Raw genomic sequence first — 21,645 nt, 5'->3', positions numbered from 1 at the left:
ATGTAGAGTATGCAAATAACATTTGCATGTGAACTTTGCTAATCAAAATTTCAACCCTCTTGTCATACAGAATTGATTGAAGAAACTAGAGTTGTTAAAAAAATTCAAGGATTTGCAGTTGCTAATTAATGCAGGGTTGGATAGAGAGAAGATAATCTCCAGAAGTAAAATCTGTTGGAATTCATAAACGGTTTCAAGTTCATCTGCTCGTGAAGGATGATCCCTGAAGGAAGTACATTTTGAGGGAACTGTCAGGGTATCTAGATCATTCTCTGTTCTTTGACGTTTTTTTTGAGACAGTTGTAGCAGGTTATTTGAGCTGTTGGCCAAAAGGATCATTTTTATACTGCCTTTTATTGGCATTGAAGGACAACCTCGAGCCACCCAACTATTTTCTACTGGTCATATCCCCTTTAACACAGGCTCTTGAGCAACATATGTGTCTTGCAGTATTGCAGGCACTTTGCATTGTATTTGTACTAATGAAAACCTACCCATTGCTCAGAGCAGCTTTTATTACAATTAATATTACTAATATTTTCTTGATAATTTTTTTTGAGTAAGGCAAAGCTACATGAGTATTGATTGACATTGGCACTCTTGTTATACTACGTTTAAGAACTCAAGAAAATTATAATGCAAAGCATGCAGAGAGGGTGTCTAATCCGGTCCATAAATGGGAGAGAACATAGTAAACCATAGACACAGTTAGGCTGTTTCTGTGAAGGATTACTGGATCTCAATTCTCTCCTATTTATTTTTATCAAGTAGTTTGTTTGACCACCTCCATCTTACAGAATAATTGTTCTTTGTGCAGATATTGTACAGGTACACAGTTTGCTTAAGAAGTGATGCATCATTGCAAATTTAAATTGAGCACTAAAAATACTGCTCAAAATTATTTATATGTTGGTCTTGAAAGATTTTTTTATTTTCAATGACATCAATTGGTTGTTGCAGTAGACCATTCTTAATCCCTCGTACTGTATATCGCTGTACCACTATCACTAGGCAGTATGGTGTTTGTGGATGTTCACTTTTTTCCCAGATACCTTTAATAGAGGAAAGTTTGTTTAATTTCTCAGTGAACATGAAATATATTTGAATACATTAGAGATTTACATGTAGTTTTAGCCTCTTTTGCTACACTTGTATTACCCATCCACATCTAATTGTACCTGAATCTAGCTTGGCTCAACTGAAATGTGCAGTTCCCGTTGTAACCAATACCTATCATAAATACAATGAATAACTGTAAAACCTTTGTAGAATCCATTTCTTTCATGGTTGACATTGTAAGCATAATCAGATACCTAAGACTCATGATCATTTAATTTTAGCTCAGTTGCTGCCAAACATCCAGACCCCCATTTATGGGAATTGTAGAGGACAATTTGTGGTCAACTAATTAAATTAATTTTTCGAGAAAATTAGGGCATATCAGTGAAGTGAATCTGTTGATGAATAGATGACTTTCAGAGGTGTTTGTTAGATGCTTGTTATGAAGACTGAAGCATGGAGCATAGCCATGTGGGTAGGTAGATAGTTAAGTCAAGGGGTAATTGGATGGATGTTCAGGTTTCTAGGATGTGGAGATTGGATCTGTGCTGGTACCTATGATTTGACAGATGAACTTTTGAAGGTCAATGTGGCACAAGTGCACTCGCCACCCCACCCATTACCCATACCAGCCCCCCTCTCTTCTCCCCCCCCCCCCCACCCACCAAACTGTGACAGCTAAACACTACCTGCCTCTCTGAGGACTGTATAGATGCAATCTAATTTTTTCATTTTTTGTGGCAAATACAAGCAGGGAATTTATTAATGCAAATCAGTAAGTGGAGATTACCGTCATGCTCACTTGAGATTTTCTCTTTCCCTTCTACCAATAAAATTATAGTATAATAATTTAAGTAAATCATACTACATTGGTATTCCTTCAACCCCCTGCCTCCGTACCCATCCCCCAGCAAAGGTGCTGGTGTACTGTTCCATGGACACTGGAAACTCTCCAGTACTTAAGTGTCAATTCTCATATGTAAACCGAAGGAACAAGCATTAGTATAGTGTTCATTGGGCATCACACTTGAGTCTGATCCTGTCTATGGCTTATGTCCATACCCACCAAGGTAACTGGACAGCAACTTGAAATGAAAATTCTAATTGAATTTTTAACTCCTTAACTCAGGGTACTGAGGCAACTTTTATGGTTTCTCCTGCAGTTCCAAATCCTAGAATTGTACATGCCTGTATGACTTAGTACTGAAGTAGTTGGTGCATTTAACCGCTGGTCAATTCTCATAAATAATTTTGACCCTGAAAATAAACTTTTGATGTATCAATAGATTCTGTTTTCTCACATGAGCATGATTAGTGGGTCTAGATTGGCAAGTTTTCAGTAAAGCAGCAAAATTGTTCTTAGGCTAGTGAAATGAGAGAGGCCTGCTGTTTGTAAACAATGGAGTTCTGTTATTGTCACTTTATTTGTCAGATGGTCATCGTAGCATTACGTCACAGCAAATATATTCGGTATTTCTGTGCAAAACATTGCAAATAAATTACTTTGCAAGAGAATCAGCTGCAATAATAGAGCTACTTAATATGGTTGTGCTGCAGCCTTTTGGTGGAGGCTGTGACTATATTTCTGTTTATGTGGAAGCTGTCATAGCTGTATCTGACTCCTACAGGTTGGCTTCATAGCTGGGGTGGACCAAAACCTATTGAAATCCTGAAATTCAGGGTTCCAATACTTTTATTTTTTATTATTATACATTTGCAAAAGCAAGTGATATACATTCATTTGTGCCATTTATGATTTTACCAATATCCATAGTAAGCACATCCTCTTAAACTACTGGATAACTATGGCAAGTCATCTTTTTCGGGAAGTTCCTTTGAAAGCAGTGAAACATTATAAATTTAGTAGTTGAGGTTCTGGACTTGAAGGAAATTGATTTATCAAAATTATAATATGTCCTATGACAGTTCATTTAACATTTAATATATGCAGAAAGTAGTTTGGTCGCTCAACTCATGATCTGGTTAAAAAAAAGGAATCTAATCAAAATGATTCTGAAAATGTTATTAAAATTGATTAAGTTTTATATATGCCCCATTCATTATCTTTAAAGTGTAATAATTTTTATATTTATAACATCTCTTCCACAGATTTCCTTTTCACAACACAGTAGCTTTATGGATCTGGTCCAATTCTTTGTCACATTTTTCAGGTAAGTTGATTTGCATTTAAATGCAAGTTTATTTTAAATTTTTGATATAAAATAATAATTCATTATGTGGGATGCACACTGCGTCCAAAAAAGCAAGTGTAAAATCTGCAATAAAAGTCAACAAATTGCCTAGAAATAGGAAGCCATTCAGAAGATCTAGGTCAGTTTATAACCCACATCCTTTTTTTCAAGTTCCAACATACTTTTAAATGATTCTCCTGTCCCAACTCAGGTTTTTCTATTTTTGTTGAGCAAAGAATTATTCCAATTTTTTTTGAGTGCTTCCGTTTTTTATACTGATTGCACCAGCGGTGCATTTTTTTTTTTGATATATTGGTGAGCTTAAGCATGATCTACTTCCTATGCCAAACTCATTTATGGCTTTTTCAGTTTCTTCATGCTTTGGTTCTATCCTTACAGAAAACCAGTTTCAATATCCCTCTGAATATTTTCTTTTTATTTTAAAGAAGAACTACTCATATCCATTTTAGTGTTTTATTTTTTCCTTCAATGAGAGTAAACTTAACTTCCTCTGACTCTATTCATAACTTAATGATTTATGTCTTGGAATCATCCCCTGACTTTCCACTGTCTGTCTCTTTTTTTTCAATTTGCTAAATGCACTTGAATGTAGTATTCCATGGGTGGTTGCACAAATGTTTCATGCTTAGTAATAGTTTCTTGGATTTATAGGGATGATTCCACAACCTGGTTCTCCCAGGGAAGGTATCTCAGGTAATTACTTTTGAGCAGCCTCCGATTCTCTGTCTGTGAATTATTGTGATGAAACATGTTTGCATGCCTGTAATTTTCCAGAATGAGTCTTCTACTGGGAATGGTAGATTGGGGAATAGTCCTTTTGTCCTATGGATCTAATTATACAGTGCAACACTTTGTTTAAATGAAGAGGCAAGTGGAGTCTCTCTCTTTCACCCCTAATTTTATCCTCTTTTACCATTGTTCTCTTGAAGACGCTGATTTGTTGTGACATTACTCGCCATTATTTCTCTTTATTTGTAATTGTAGACTAGATGATGAACGCCAGTTTGCTGTTCAAGCAGAATGTAATAACCAAGCTGAATATTTTCCTCTTTCAGTGTCCAGAATGCACTTAGCTTTTAGCAACAGTCAGATGCAGGGACCTTGGTGGAAGAGGACACTAGGGGCAATAGTCGAATCCTTACTGAGATAAACAGAGATAAACTACCTCAGCACAGGTCGATCTTCATTACAAGACTTTCCTAGTCTAAATGGTTCAGTGACATACAATATCGTAGCACAGGCAACATTTACTTCTGTTTTGTAATTACTATTAGATATTGTGCTAATGCCATCAATGTTTAGCCAACTATTACCACAATGTCTTTCTTTGGACTCCTGCATTTAGTTACTGGTTCACCTTGTTACTTTAGTATCATTTTCAATAATCTTGATTTGTCCCTTTTATAATACATCTCTTATCCTGATAGTAGATGACAAGTTAACAGGGCTCTTGTTATCAGGCTCATGTTCCTGACTTTTAGAACTTAAAATATAAGTTGTAATTTGTGACTTTCGTGTCTGTATTGTTGTTTGAAAAGTTTCAACTACAGCAAGCCTTATTTCTATCCTTATTTCTTTACTTATCCTTTGAAGAATTCCATCTGATTCTGTTGTCTTGAATAAGCACCAAGGATTTGAAAAGCTTATCAGGCAAGTAGATGAGCCATTGGCCTAGAAATTGGATTGCGACCCCACGTGGTTGCAAACTTGAAGCAGCGTGTGCCTTACAGAGGATGGAGTGGGGTGGATCATGGCGTAATGGTCCGCTCGCCTTATTAGGATACTATTGATGAGTAGCGGCCTCAGAGGCACCTCAGCGGTCATGATTGAAGGAGGGCATCAAGATGAGTCTCAAGAGAATTGGTGTGGAGGCAATTTGGAGGAGGGCAGGGTGGTGGCAAACTTTAGCCTGCAGTTTTAATATTCAGACAGAATGAGCACTCCTACTGCTCCTGGTTATGTAATAGGGTGAGAGAAAAAATATTTGAAACTTACTTGTTTGGTGGCAGCCCGCAGCAGTCCACCTTGAAGACCACTGTCTGCTGCTAAGCAGCTGAAGAAATTTACCACATAATACACAATGCATGTTGCAATTATTCATAGACCAATTTGTCACAAGGGCCTGGAACAGACATCTAGTGCCCTGATTTGCATTTGCAATGTGTCTATATCAGATACACTGGTGGTGTGGTTATATTATAGTGCTAACAATACAGAGGCCTGCACAAATAATCCAGAGATGTGAGTTCAAATTCCACTGCAGCAGATTGAGAGTTTGAATCAGTTTTTTTTTAAATCAATTAAGTAAATCTGGAATATATAGCTGGTATCAATAATGGTCACTATGATGTCACAATTCCAACTTGGACACCAATGTCTTTTAGGGAAGGAAACCTGCCTTCCTTACCCAATCTGGCCTATGTGAGATTCCAAACCCACATCAATGTTGTTGACTCTTAAATTCTTTCTGAAATGGCCCTGCAAGCTACTTTGTTGGACCAATCTGTTCAAAAGCAATAGAGTTAAGTCTTAATTAATGCCTTCGACCTGGCATCAGATTCCCATAGGACAAAGGCACACCCAGCCCAGTCAAACCTGCAAAGTCGCCCTCACCAGCATCTGGAACTTGTGCCGAAAGTAAGAAAACTATTCCACAGACTATTCAAGCAAAAGCCTGACATAGTCATAATCTCACAATCATACCTTTCAGTCAATGTTCACACTCCTCCATCGCCATCCCTGGGTATATTCTGTCCCACTGTGGCAGCACAGTGATATACAGTCAGGTGGAAGTGGCCCTGGGAATTCTCAACATTGATACCAGACCCCATGACGTCTTAAGGCATCGTATCAAACATAGACAAGGAAACCTGCTGATTACTACCTACCACCCTCCATTTGGAAGAAGCACTGAGGACAGCAAAGGAACGGAAAGCAATCTTTGTGAGGAACTTAAATATCCATCACCAAAAGTGGTTCGGTAGTACCATCATTGAACAAATAGGCCAAGTCCATAAAGACACATATACCAGACTCTGCTGGCGGCAGCTGATGGGAGAACCAACACAAGGGAAAGCCTACTTGACCTTGCCCTCACAAATCTATCTGTTGCAAATGCATCTCCCATGACAGTATTGGTAGTAATAACCACCAAACCATCCTTGTAGATATGAAGTCCCATCATCACACTAAGGAAACCTTCCAGTGTGTTTTGAAGCACTTTATCTAGTAGCTGAAAATGAGACTTCCATGAGGCAGCAGCAGAATTAGATTCCATTGCAAGCTGTAACCTCATTGCCAGCCCATCCCTCAGCCTACTAGTTGAATGAGGCTTGTGGAAGAGCATGCCAGAAGCAGCAGCAGGTGTACCTTGAGGTGATAATCTGATGAAGTTGTGACACAGGTCTATATGCATGCTAAACAGCAGAAATATCATGCTATAGACAGAGCTAAACAATCCCATAACCACTGGGTCAGATCTAAACTCTGTTGTCCTGCCACATCCAGTTGTAAATGGTGGTAGGCAATTAAGTAACAGGCAAAGAAGGCTGCATGAACATGCCCATCTTCAGTGATGGTGAAGCCCAGCATGAGAGTGCAAAGGATAAAACTCAAGAATTTATAACTATCTTCAACCAGAAATGCTGAGGGGATGATCAATCTCAGCTTCATTTTGAGATCCCCACCAAAAGCCAGATTTTAACCAATTTGATTCATTCCACGTAATGTTAAGAAATGGAAGAACCCACTAGACACAGTAAAGCCTGTGGATCTTGAACGCCTCTGAACTATAATGTTGAAAACTTGTGCTGTAGAACTGGCTGAACCCTGGCCAAGCTATTCCTTTACAAGTACAGTATTGGCATCTACCCAATAAGGTGACCTTGTTGAAACATATAAGATCCTGAGGGGACTTGACAGGGTAGATACTAAGAGGATGTTTCCAGTTGTGGGGATGCCTAGAACTAGCGGACATAGTTTAAGAATAAGGGGTTTCCCTTTTGAGACAGAGCTGAAGAGAAATTTTTTTCTCTCAAAGTGTAGTTGGAACTCCCTCCCTAACAGCACAGTGGGTCTTCCTACAACACATGGACTGCAGTGGTTCAAGAAGGCAACACACCACCACCTTCTCGAGGGCAATTAGGGATGGGCAATAAATGCTGGTCTAGCCAGCAACGCCCACATCCCATGAATGAATAAAAAAAAGTATGTGGAATTATCTTCCCCAGAAAGCAGCAGAGGCTGGGTCATAAGGGAGTCTAGGGTTATGGGGCAGGCAGGAAAATGGAGTTAAGATCACAACTAGATCAACCGTGATGTTACTGAATGGGGGAGCAGCTCAGAAGGCTGAATCGCTTACTCCTGCTCCTAAGTCCAATGTTCCATAGATCCAAAAGAAGTTACTGCCTTCAGGATTGAAAGGCAGGGAAATTGGACAAAGCAAAATAAATGACTATTCAAATACTCCAGCTTAAATGACCACTTCATGACTCATCGCTTTATGTACCTGAACCTCCAAGCATTCCAGCTACTGATTTTGAAAATCATTGCGTTTTTTAGTGGAGGTGATTTATTTAAGATTTTTCTCAGTACTATTAAATCCACTTTTCTACCCTCAACAGGCTCCATATGTGTAATTCAGACTGCTCTCATGTCTTGTGAAATGAGTCTCTCTGCACCAGCTGCTTCTAAGTTTTGGGTAACACCATGTAACTGAAATCGATAAAAATATAGCAGTAATATTACTCAAATGTCATGAATTTATGAACTATTACTATAGAATTAACTCTGATGTACAAAAATAAATGTAAAACTCAATTACAATCAAAATTAATCTAACAATTTACTCATAGTTGCTTTGGTTTCTTTTACTCATTTAGCCTAATGTTGCATTATATTTGCAGCTCAAAAACAATGTTTATGTTCAAGACAAGCCTCCTTCCATTCTTTACTTAATACCACCCTATTGATATATCCTTCTATACCTTTTTCCCTCATGTACTTGCCTAGCTCTCTCTTAAATACACCTATGCTATTCACCTCAACCATTCTATGTGACAGTAAGTTAGCCATTTTCAATACTCTGAATAAGGTTTGACCTGAATTCCTTATTGGATTTATTAGTTACTACCTTATATTTATGGCCCCTGGTTTTGCACTCCTCCACAAGTACCACGACATGTACCTCTCACAATTTTTTGACAGTCTTTCAAGTCACCTCTCAGAGTTATCATTTCTAGAGAAAAGAACCTTACTTTGTTCAGTCTTTCAAATCTTATTTATGATAATCCTCACAACATTTAAGAAGTATTTAGATGAACACTTGAAATGCCATAACACACAGGGCTACGGGCCAAGTGCTGGAAAATGGGATTGGAATAGATGGGTGCTTGATGGCTGGCACGGGCACGATGGGCTGAAGGGCCTATTTCCGTGCTGTATAACTCTATGACTAACCCTTTTTCGCTATTAAACAACTTTAAAACATTTTCGTTATCTATTTTCTTCCATTTGACTTGCATCATCTATTTGGAGGACTAAGCTTTGATAATAACTATATACTTCTCTGTGAAATGTATTAAATTTGTACTCACCTGTTTATTGACTGGTGTTTACTCTTCCCTCTCCCCTTCCATGTCCCTGAGGTGTTAAAATCTTGTTTCTTCTATGACTGTGGTAAAGTGCTGTGACTGTCCAAACTTTCTTATAAAACATTTAATTTGGAAATAAAACAATGAGTTGTCGTAATATTTAGCTGCACAACCTTTATATTTCTGATCTAATGCTATCTCTATCTTCCCTTTTCTAGATATTTGCAGTGTTTTTAAGTATTTTCAGGTGATCACTGTCCTTCTCTGTTAGCTTTTCATTTCTGTTTCCTTTGTTTTGTACCTCCCTGGTTACTTGAATTATACTGGGTTCTGATTTAAATTGCAAATATAAATCTACTGAGGAAGAGTGCTTGATATTATATTTGTGTATCAAGCATAATTTGAGTGAACCTATCCTGCGATGGGGTGGCACACATTTAAAAAAGCTGTGCAAAGATTTGCTGCGAACTCCCGTTCAGTGTGCTGCACTTATTAGTTGTAGCTATTATTTTTTAAGCAAGCTAATGGTTACAAAAAGCCTGGTAAGACATCATTTGAATGAAGAATAGATTCTAAATGGCTAGCTACAACATTTTTTAAAAAGTGTTTTATTTTCTTTCCTTTTATGGCTTCCTTCATATCTGTTTGTTACCAGCTCAGTGGTCCTCCTGCTGAGAAGTAGCGGTGCAAAAGCAGGTTGTAAAGATGATAAATAATTGCTATCACTAATAGCTGACAAAGACAGAGATGTGGAGTGGAATGATATGGATTTATTTAACCAAAGCTGTGGGGAGATTGCTGAAGGAAGGGAAAATGATCTCTGACAGAGTTCTAACTGAAAATTGGTGTATGAATGCAATTCTCCCATGAGCATGGAATCCAACAAATGCAATTTGCTGTTTTGATATATCTGTAGTTTGTGTGCACAGAATGTGAAAAGATTGAGCAAGTCACATCATGCTTGAACTAAAAGAACCTGAACAGTGCAAATACTAGTTATATTGCTAACCCTTTATTATGTACACTCCACTTCGATGCTGGCAAGGGTAGATTGGCAGGACAAGATAGCTTTAGACATGTTGAGATACAGAATAAACCTATTTAAACACAATTTTGGATTGTCGCTGGAAACAATTCATTAATGGTAGTTGGGATGCAGTTACAAAATGTTCACAGCATTACAAGATTTTTAGCATCCACGAGAAGCTGATGAATCTGCTAAAATAGTGTAACATAGTAAGTCTTCACACCAAGCAATAATACTATCTTTGGTTGTATAAAACAACAATCTACTTTCAAAGTATTGTGGCAGTCTCTGCAAGAAGTAAGCTAGCAGAGGTCTCTGTGAATTGAGCGACATCAAAGAAATGAGCAACCTGTTTACAGCTATAAAGAAAAATTGCAGTTCCTTGTTCTGAATTGCAATAATTTTTAGATGATGGAGAATTGTGTATATGTTCAAAAGATCAGGTCCTTTGTTGCACTTTGCACAGTTATAAATATTTTTTGGAAAATAACCCAGCAACAGGATGGGGTCTGCAGCTGATGAAAGCAGATTATTTCAATCAATTAAAAATGGCATTTGGAAAGTCAACTTCTAAAATTTCATTCCAAAATTAATACAAATTTAAATGAGTGAAACACTTGAATATTAGTCGATGAGCAAAAACATTCAGAGGTTATTTCAAGAATAACGTTCTGCCGCAGTCAGGATTTATTCTTTTGTTATCTTGGTTAAATCTTATTTGTGCTCATAAATCAGAGATAAAATGAATCTAGCAAATAGCCTGCTACAGAGTTGATCACCACTGATAATGACCATGATAAATGTTAAATAGAAGATGCTGTAATATTCTGTCACACAAGGCTACCAGGCTCAGATTTTAAACTCTGCCCTTGAAACATTTCTCCTGGAGGAATCGCTCTCTTTCTCCCTCTCTCCCTCTGTCTCTCTCTCTCTCTTATTCAACCACTTGCTCCCATTCACTCTTGTTCGCTCATTGTCTCTCTCTCATACACTCAATTGTTGTCATCCTTGAAACTGGCACTTTCAATGTTCTGGAATCTGGCCCACTGCAACTTGCACCATCGGCAATGGACAAGCAATTGTGCACAAAGTTCAGATATACAATTTCTTAAGGCCTAATTGCGACACTTGGTGTTTTTTCCTTTATTCTTTCATGGGATGTGAGTATCATTAGGAAAGCCAGCATTTGGTGCCGATCTCTAATTGCCTTTGAACTGAGTGGCTTGCTAGGCCATTTCAGAGGGCAGTTAAGAGTCAACCACATTGCTGTGGGCCTGGAGCCACATGTGGGCCAGACCAAGTAAGGTCAGTAGGTTTCCTCACTAGTGAGGAGGAAATTAGCAAGCTAGATGTGTTTTTATGACCATCTGTGATAGTTTCATTGTCACAAATACTGAGACTAGCTTTATATTCCAGATTTATTAATTGAATTTAAATTCCACCAGCTGCCGTGGTGGGATTTGAACGCATGTTCCCAGAGCATTAGCCTGGGTCCTTGGATTACTAGTCCAGCAACATTACCATAACACCACAGACTCCCCCATATTCCCAAATTATTAATCATTTTTGGTGGCTAGGTGCAGCAAAAAAAGAAACACAATGCTCTGATAGATCTTGGCATCTCTGGTGATGCTGCCATTGCTTCAGTTATGATGCTGTGCTGCTGCTGAAGTGCAGGCTGCCAGTGCCAATAGCACTGAAATGTAAAGGGAAAATGTCCTACAATGATACTGTGTGCCATAGCAAGGCAGTAATAACAAACTACTTGTTTCTGTTTTTTTGCATGGAGTGATTTTTTTTTGCAGAATCTTTGAACTTTCTGAAAATTGCAGGGGGTCCTGATATATTCCACGGAAGGGTTCCACATGCTCCACTGAAAGGAGCATCTATGACACATAGAGACTTGCTGTATGAACCACGTGCACTTACTGAGTGGAGCAATGCTATGATGATACTGAACTTAATAAACCAGTGATATGCCATGTTCACTATCTGGTATGCACTGAATTAACTGATAATTAGCTCAAAAGGGGGACAGTTAGCTTCATTACACCTGGGCGTGCGAGATGAAGAACCAGTTTGTAACTCAGCTCTCAATTACTATATAGCTTTAAAAATTTATTCATGGGAAGTGGACGTTGCTGGGTAGGACAGCATTTATTGCCCATCCCTAATTGCCCGTGTTCAGAGGGCATTTAAGAGTCAACCACATTGCTGTGGACCTGGTCACATGTGGGCTAGACAAGGATGGCAGACTTCCTTCCCTAAAGGACATTAGTGAACCAGATGGGTTTTTATGACAATCAACAATGGTTTCATAGTCATTGTTAGCCATAGTGGGATTTGAACCTGGGTCCCCAGAGCATTACCCTGGATCTCTGGATTAATAGTCCAGTGACAATACCACTACGCCACCATCTCCCCTACTGTGCTGATATATACGGGTGTTGGCTAGAGAAGGATTAGCTCAACCATGTTCCGGTATCTGCTTATGTTAACTGTCTAAGTTTGCACATGAAGAATGGTGCTTGGACAAGATGGATGCTGTAGGCCAGCATGAGTCAGTATCTTCAGGAAAGAAAGGCAGAATATTTTGCTTGGTGGCAGGGGGAAGGAAGGGGTGAATAGTGATGGAAAATTTTAGTGGTAGTGTTGCAAAAAGAAAAGTATGGAGAAAAATTATAGTACTTTTGAACTATTAAGTAAGCACTGGTATGCACAATGCATTGCATTTAATGAAAAACAAATAGCATGTGCAATTACAATTTGGCTATTTATATAAAATTATGTTATTGACATATGTAATTCTTGTTAGATTTGTCTAACTGGTTCTAGATTTTTAAGGGGGTGATTATTATGACTCATGTACTGTTGCTGGTGCCAGTGCTGTTTGTGCATTTCAAACTCCTTATAAAATGACCTTGTAGAACAGCTTATTTACAAGTTACTGATGCTCTTGGTGCATGTGTCGCTACGGTAAAATTTTTCGCTCAGCAGGCATGCGCGCACCTGACCTGACCGAGCGTAAAATTATGTCCAGTGATGTTGGGTGAGCATCCCGACATCATCGTGCACTCGGGTGATATTTTGGTTGGTTGGCCAACAATTAAAAGGCCTATTAAGGCTATTAAAAAGTTAATTAAAATATATTTTTTGCTGCCTGTCCAACCTTATAGTTGGCGGACAGGCGAAAACACCAAGAGGCTTTTGCACATTTTTGGACACCTCATCCACAGGCAGGTTGAGGTTTCCAAAAGCAAATAAAAATAAAATAAAAACTTTTAATTTTTCATTAATAACATGCCCCTGCTCATGTGACAGTCACACGAGGGGACATGTTTCATTACATTTTAATTTTGAAATTTTTTTCACATACCTTCATCTCTCTGAGGCAGCTCTCTGCCTCGGGGAAATTATGTAGCACGCATGCAGGAAGGTTGCACTCGCCTGGCTTGCACTCCTCCCCCTGCCCACACAGGCAGCGCTGAGCACTGTTGCTTGCGTTTCATGTTGGGAGGGCCTTAATTGGCCCGCCAGCGTGAAATTGCCTTCCAGGCCCGATTGCAGATGGCGGTCGGCTTCCTGATCATCCCTCACGAGCCCGCACACCAAGGGCAAAATTCTGTCCTATATGCTGCGGGTGTTTGGATAACATTATCATGAGATTCTGGATTCTTGAGTTGGGTATTTTCTTGTCATGAGGTGGTAGCAGTTTTAGGCATGGGGAGCGCCAAGAATGATAGAGATGCCAGGCATAGAAAGCACTGGTGTCAGGTGACAGAAAGCAGAGGTGTCCAAATTGTCTTTTTCATTTAACGGGGACTTTCCCTTCAGGGCCTCTTCCAAATAAACATGACATAACAAGACCATATATATGTATCATTTAATAATATGCCAGATGCATCATGTGGTGGGTGCCTTCATTTAAATAAAACTAAGAGATCAAGTGAGCACTAGATCCAATCGCTTTAATTTATCACTTTTAGGGCAGCTCTTCAGGCATTTTCTGTGCCTCAGGCCTCTTTCACCTGACTTCCAGGGAATATATGCCCATTATGCATTATGCCTGACTCCCAGCAATATCTTAGCCTGATGGGCTTTAATCAAAGTGCTAATTGTCAGACCGACACTTGTTGGCCTATGTCTACTTCATGCTATTAAGTTTCATTATCTGCACTTCTGTGGCACAGACAGATCTGCATTTGCCCAGCATTGTGGATTTAAGCGCTTGTATTTGTGGGGCACTTAGTCATGGTGATGTGGTGCAACATAGTCTATTCCTCTGTAACAGTCAACAGTTCCTCCTTCAGTTGCTTTGTGATACTGTACAATTGTTAGATTACATTTGAAGCCTTTCATTTTTGGCCAGAACTTCTCAAGTTTGTACCTGGATTCGTGTCTCCTCTCAGATAAAGTAGAAGTCTTCTATAGCCTAATAAATTTCAGCCAAAGACTAACTGGAATCACTTTTCTGTTGGTAAATATGTTGTTAAGTTGAAGTTTCAAGCTAGACACAGAATTTTGGACAGATTTGTGCCCCATTTCAGAATATTCTTGGGGCCTAGCCAATACAGTCCTGTAACAAGCCTGCCAGGCTGCCAAATATAATCCAACAACAAACTGGGATAGCTTCAGCTGTCTGTATGTTCAGATATTAGTAGCTCTTGAATTGTAGTAAAAATCTGCATATGCTTTGCAGTTTTCTTGTTATAAGAGCATAAGTCAGCCAGCAGCAACTGCAAATATGGAGCACATTGCAGGCTTCCCTGGCTGTAAGATGTGCAATGCGCTACAGACTATGAATGATTGAAGAGGTGTGTAGTTTGTTTTCTGACTGGGGCATCACACTACTTCACTGTGGTCCTTCCGTTTTCTCTCTCTCAATGCTTTTGTAGGAAGCAGTGGATTCCAACAGTGGTCTTCAATGATGGCTGTACACAGCCTCTCATTATTTAGAGCCTGCCAAGTAATGTTATTACAACATTTATGCCTTTAAGACCATAAAAATAGACTCTTGCCAGATAGATAGATGCACCACAATATTTGACCATTACTTTCACCAAGACTCATGCAGAGAAATTGCGATGTCATTGATCAATATAAAAATAAAAATCCATTCTCCATGCCCCCTGAAGGCTTCAGAATTACCTTCTTTTCACCTGCACCTTTGTAGTTGTTCTACAATCCATAAACAGTACACAGTAAATGGATGGCAAGTGATGCTCTGCAGCAAATCTAGCCTAAAATCATGCAGCATTGACAAAATTTTCATCTGTTCTCACATGCTATAGGCGGAGGTCGACCAAGCATTTTATTGTAAATTCAGAAGATATTAATTTTTCTGTCTCCACACCACTGGGGCACAGATATGTTTCTATTGAAGCAGCCACAAAAAGGCAGATTTTAATGAATGTATGAGAACAAAACAGTTACATAACAATGAGACATATAAAAATAAGCAACTGTAAAGGACAATGAAGGATGGCTGAATGAAAATGTAAAAACATACTGAAATTATAAAGACTATCAATGTAAAATACTGAAAATTTACAGCAGATCTATCAGTGTCTTTGAAATAAACTGGTTATTGTTTTCTTTAGGGGGTGGGTATCAAAACATTGCTTTAAGTTTCAGGCTTCCAATATTCTCAACTTTTATTTCTGTATAAAATTCAATTGATTAACAGTATGACCCAGTTCATATTTGACAGAATTATTTTTGTACATGTCATTTTCATTATTTTTTTAAGGATTTGTGCTGGCCGAATTTGGGCTATGCTTGTACCTCTGGCTAAAGTGGATCCTCCTAACCGATGGTGTAACAACAGATGAAACTGATAGTGTTTCCAAACAGAGAAAATCAAAAGTCCACAGAAATTTTGCAGAGACCACTTTCAAACTTTAGAAATTGTCAGAACGAATTACATAGAATCCTATTTAACAATTGACACTTCAACTTTACTTTTCAGTAGCTGATTATTGTATTGATGCAAGTTAATTTAACAAGTATGTTAAAAGAGAAGAGTAAGGTGGGGGAACTTGGGAAAATAGTCCAGAGCAGAGGATCTGGATGGCAGAAGGATGTCCGTTAATGGTAGGTTGAATGAAGGATGGGAGGGGAGATAAGATTGGAGTGCATGAAGTGGTTATAGACAAAGCAAAGGAACAGGTCATAAAAGAAATTGAATACGTGGATGAGAATTTTAAAGTTAAGGCATTGTGCAAGGTAGCTCAGGGAAGACAACAGTATTCGGCAGGCAGGACTTAATTCACGATAAGATATATAAGCAGCTTGAGGTTGAATTAGATACTAAGATGTAGAACAATGGGTTCACCTTGAGACAGAGGCAGGGCAGGCGTTCTTGGCAAGGATACAGTGAGAGCTAAACACAATGGCATAGAAATTTGGATGCACCCAACCCTTGCACCTGAATGGTGAGAGAGATCAGAAACGAGTGGGTGTGGGTAAAGGGTCAGGATAATTGGTGGCAGGGGTGAGAGGAGGAGATCAGCAAATGCCTGCCTTCTTTAATTGTTGGGTCAAGAGGTACATTCCTGTTCTTCCGGCCTCTAGATTCTGATGTGTATTTCGAAAATTTATCTTGTCATCAGCAGGTGGGTACAACGTTTGGTTTTCTTGAGTGCAGCTAGTGCTGGTGTTGGCTGCATCAGCAAATCAATCTTGCAATGAGTGATTAGTAAGAATGGAACTAAGGGAGGACAGTGTAGAAGGCAAATATCTTTCGGGATAATATTCTGCTCCATGTGATCTTATGCAATGGTTTTGATGGTATCAGAGGGGAATTTTCCAGAATATTTTACCTTCTTGACCCTGGTCTTTTCGTTGTTCCCAGAAAAGGACAAAGCTAAAGGGGATGTGTCTGATGGTCCAGCGATCATGGTGTGTGGGGGCTGGCTTGATGGACCAACTAATATTTCCCTCTCCATCAATTTTGTACATTTGTAATTCCACCAAGCTAGAATGGAAATGTTGGAGGAGAATGGTATGGCCAAAGGCAGTAGAAGTCCAAACTAAGATAAATTTCATTCTATCCAGACAACACCTTCCACTGCTTGCAAATCAAACATTTCTCATCTGATAAACCCAGCCAGGACAAGGTCAGCTAGCTACCCATCCTTTAGACATATTGTCATCTCAAGAAAGCATGAGCAAGCTAGTTTCTAAAGGGTTTGCTACCTTTATTCCGTTGTCTCAATACAAGAATATATCAAAAATAGATTGAGAGAGAGACAAGAACATAAGAAGTAGGAACAGGAATAGACCATTCAGCCCCTTGAGTCTGCTCTGCCATTCAATAAGATCATGGCTGATCATCTTGTGTTTTGATTGCCACATTTTGTTGGAAAACGGTGAGAGTGTCGGTTCCTCTTTGGGGGATGCAGCCACGCTCATGGCACTATGAGAGGCTCAGCTGCACGGGGTTGTGGGGGGGGGAGGTTGGGGAAGCGAAAAGAGGGAAAAGCAATAGTGTTAGGAGACTCGACAGTAAAGGGAACAGACGAGAGTTTCTGCGGCCATAGATATGACTTCAGAATGGTACGTTGCCTCCTTGTGGCCAGAGTCAAGGATGTCACTGGACAGCTGCAGGGCATTCTAAACGGGAAGGGCAAACAGACAGAGATCATGGTACATATTGGTGGCAAGGACTTGGTAGAAAGAGAGATGAGGTCCTGCAAGCAGAATTTAGGGACCTAGGAAACAGATTAAAAAACAGGATCTCAAAGGTAGTAATCTCCGGATTACTTCCAGTGCCATGCGCTAGTGAGTATAGAAATAGGAGGTTAGTCCAGATGAATGTGTGGCTGGAGAGATGGCGCAGGAGGGAGGGCTTTAGATTTCTGGGACATTGGGATTGTTTCTGGGGGCAGTGGAACCTGTACAAGGCGGACGGATTGCACCTGAGCCAGAATGGGACCAACATCCTTGCGGGGAGGTTTGGTATTGCTGTTGGCAAGGGTTTAACCTAACTTGGCAGGGTGGTGGAATCCTGAGAGGAAGTTCAGCAGGGGGAGATGCACAGCTAAAATTAGAAGAGGGAGCAAGTAAATCTGGAAGGCATAGAAATTATAGGCCAGTTAAGACACAAGGGAGTTTGGCAAGTTTGGATGGTATTTATTTTAATGCAAGGAGTCTGACAAATAAGGTAGAGGGCACAAATTAACACATGGAAGTATGATGTCATTGCTGTCACAGAGACTTGGTTGAGAGAGGGGCAGGATTGACAGCTCAATATTCCAGGATACACGGTCTTCAGGCGAGATAGAGAAGGAGGTAAAAGAGGGGGAATCGCAATATTGATCAAGGAATCAATTACAGCAGTAAGGAGGGATAACATCTTAGAAAGCTCCTCAAATAAAGCCATATGGGTAAAACTGAAAAACAAAAAAGGAGCAATCACATTGCTCTGACAGCCAGAGAGAAATAGAAGAGCAGATATGTAGGCAAATTTCAGAGAAATGTAAAAATAATAGACTAGTAATAGTGGGGGATTTCAACTTCCCCAACAGTAACTGGGTTAGTCATAACGTGATAGGTTTAGAGGAAGCAGAATTCTTAAAATGCATCCAGGAGAGCTTTTTAAGCCAGTACGTAGAAGGACCTACAAGAGATGGGGGCAGGCCTGGACTTAATTTTAGGGAATGAAGCCGGGCAAGTGGTAGAGGTATCTGTGGGGTAGCATTTTGCAGATAGTGATCAAAACTCCGTTAGATTCAAGGTTATTTTGGAAAAGGACAACAATGGGCCAGAAATCAGAGTTCTAAATTGGAGGAATGCCGATTTTAATAAAATCAGATATGATTTGGCCAGAGGGGACTGGGTAAATCTGCATCAGAGCAGTGGGACTCATTCAAGAAGGAAATAGGGAGAGTACAGGGCCAACTTATTCCAGTAAAGTCAAAGGGTGAGACCAAAAAATCCAGGGAACCCTGGATGTTGAGGGATATACAGGATTGGATAAAGAGAAAAAGGAAGGCTTATGGCAGATAGAGAGGGCTCAAAACAGCGGAAGCCCTGGAGGAATATAGAATGTGTAGGGGGAACTTAAAAAGGAAATTAGGAGAGCAAAAAGGGGACAGGAAGAAACATTGGCAGGTAAAATAAAGGAAAATTGAAAGTTATTTTACAATTACATTAAGAGTAAGAGTATAACTAGGGCAAGAGTAGGGCCCATTAAGGACCACAGTGGTAATTTGTGTATGGAGCCCGAAGACGCAGGTCGGGTTCTAAATGAATACATTGTGTTGGCATTCACAAGTGAGAGGGACAAAGTGGGTATAAAAATCAGGCAGAAGGACTGTGATATGATTAAATAAATTAGCATAGAAAGGGAGGAGGTGCTAAGCGGTCTGGCAGGCTTAAAAGTAGATAAATCTCCCGGCCCTGATTAAATGTATCCCAGGCTGTTGAGTGAGGCAGGGGAGGAGATAGCAGGGGCACTGGCAATAATTCTCAATACCTCTCTGACCACAGGAGAGGTGCCAGAGGACTGGAGGACAGCCAATGTGTACCGTTATTCAAGAAGGGAGGAAAGGATAAACCAGGGAACTACTGGCCTGTCAGTCTAACCTCAGTGGTGGGGAAACTATTGGAAGCAATTCTGAGGGACAGAATTAATCTACACTTGGAGAGGCAGGGATTAACCAAGGACAGTCAGCATGGTTTTGTTAAGGCGAGGTCATGTCTGACCAATTTGATTGAATTTTTCGAAGGGGTGACCAGTTGTGTAGATGAGGGCAATACATTTGATGTAGTCAACTTGGATTTCGGCAAGGCTTTTGATAAGGTTCCGCATGGGAGACTGATAACGAAGGTAAGAGCCCATGGGATCCAAGGCAATTTGACAAATTGGATCCAGAATTGGCTGAGTGGTAGGAAGCAGAGGGTGATGGTTGAGGGGCATTTTTGTGACTGGGTGCCTGTGTCCAATGGGGCTCCACAGGGATCGGTGTTGGGTCCCTTGCTGTTTGTGGTATATATAAATGATTTAGACTTGACTGTAGGAGGGTTGATCAGTAAGTTCATGGATGACATGAAAATTGATGGGGTGGTAAATAGTGAGGAGGATAGCCTTAGATTACAGGCAGATACAGACGGGCTGGTCAGATGGCCTAAAGAATGCCGAATGGAATGTTATGTGGATACGTGTGAGGTGATGCATTTGGGCCGGACAAACAAGGCATGGGAATACACAATGAATGTTAGGGCCCAGGGAAGCACTGAGGATCAGAGGGACCTTGGTGTGCATGTCCACTGGTCCCTTAAGGTAGCGGGACAGGTAGATAAGGTGGTTAAGCAGGCATATGGGATTCTTGCCTTTATTAACCGAGGCATAGAATATAAGAGCAGGGAGGTATAAAACGCTGGTTAGGCCACAGGTAGAGTATTGCGTGTAGTTCTGGAATCCGCATTATAGGAAGGATGTGATTGCACTAGAGAGAGAGCAGAGGAGATTTACCAGGATGTTGCCTGGGCTGGAGAGTTTTAGTTATGAGGAGAGATTGGATACAGTGGGGTTATTTTCCCTGGAGCAGAGGAGATTGAGGGGGGACATGAATGAGGTGCATAAAATTATGAGGGGCATAGATAGGGAAGACAGGAAGGAACTTTTCCCCTTGGTAGAGGGATCAATAATCAGGGGGCATAGATTTAAGGTAAGGGGCAGGAGGTTTAGAGGGGATGTGAGGAAGAATTTTTCATACAGAGGGTGGTGGGAATCTGGAACTCACTGCCTGAAAGGGTGTAGAGGCAGAAACCCTCATAACATTTAAAAAATATTTGGATGTGCACTTGCGTTGCCATAGCATACAAGGCTATGGCCTAGTGCTGGAAAATGGGATCAGAATAGTTAAATACCTGTTTGACTAGCGTAGACTCGATGGGCCGAAGGGCCTTTTTCTGTGCTGTAGACCTCTGTGACATTCCCATTTAACCCCGATAACCTTTGATTTCCTTGCCTAACAATTCTATCCACCTCTGCCTTAAAAATATTCAATGACCCCGCCTCCACCACTTTCTGAGGCACAGAATTCTAAAGTCGCGTTCGCCTCTGAGAAAAGATTTCTCCTCATCTCCGTCCTAAAAGGATGACCCCTAATTTTAAAACAGTGCCCCTTAGTTCTGGACTCATCCACAAGAGGAAACATCCTTTCGATATCCACCTTATTAAGGCCGTTCAGGTCCTTGTATACTTCAATCAAATCACCCCTCACTCTTCCAAACTCCAGTGGAAACAAGCCCAGTCTTTCATCATAAGACAACCCACTCATTCCAGGAATCAATCCAGTAAACCTCCTTTGAACTGTCTCCAATGCATTTACATCCTTCCTTACATAAGGAGACCAAAACTGCACACAGTATTCGAGGTGCGGTCTCACTAATGCCCTATATAACTGAAGCATAACACCCTTACTTTTATGTTCAATCCCTCTCATAATAAAGGACAGCATTCCATTAGCCGCCTTAATTACTTGCTATACTTGCGTACTGACTTTTTGTGACTCATACATGAACACCTAGGTCCCTCTGCACCTCAGAATTATGCAGCTGTTCTCCATTTAAGTAATACTCTGCTTTTTTGTTCTTCCTCCCAAAGTGAACAATTTCACATTTTTGCACATTAAACTCCATTTGCCAGATCTTTGCCCGCTCATTCAACCTATCTATATTCATTTGCAACCTCCTCATGTCCTCTTCACAATATACTTTCCTACCTATCTTTGTGTCATCTGCAAAT

General features: G+C 40.1%; 1 protein-coding gene across 1 annotated transcript in view; it reads left to right on the top strand.

The window, feature by feature from the left end:
• The window catches only part of atrnl1b (attractin-like 1b), a 1,080,114-nt gene that overhangs the window by 654,971 nt on the left and 403,498 nt on the right, over positions 1-21,645 (top strand). The window contains exon 25 of the mRNA XM_041209279.1: positions 3,169-3,230. Coding sequence (XP_041065213.1) covers positions 3,169-3,230 — 62 coding nt within the window. The remainder of the gene's footprint in view (positions 1-3,168; positions 3,231-21,645) is intronic.

Source organism: Carcharodon carcharias, chromosome 17 (assembly GCF_017639515.1).
Source record: "Carcharodon carcharias isolate sCarCar2 chromosome 17, sCarCar2.pri, whole genome shotgun sequence".
Lineage (NCBI taxonomy): Eukaryota > Metazoa > Chordata > Chondrichthyes > Lamniformes > Lamnidae > Carcharodon > Carcharodon carcharias.
This window is presented reverse-complemented; position numbering and strand designations above follow the sequence as displayed.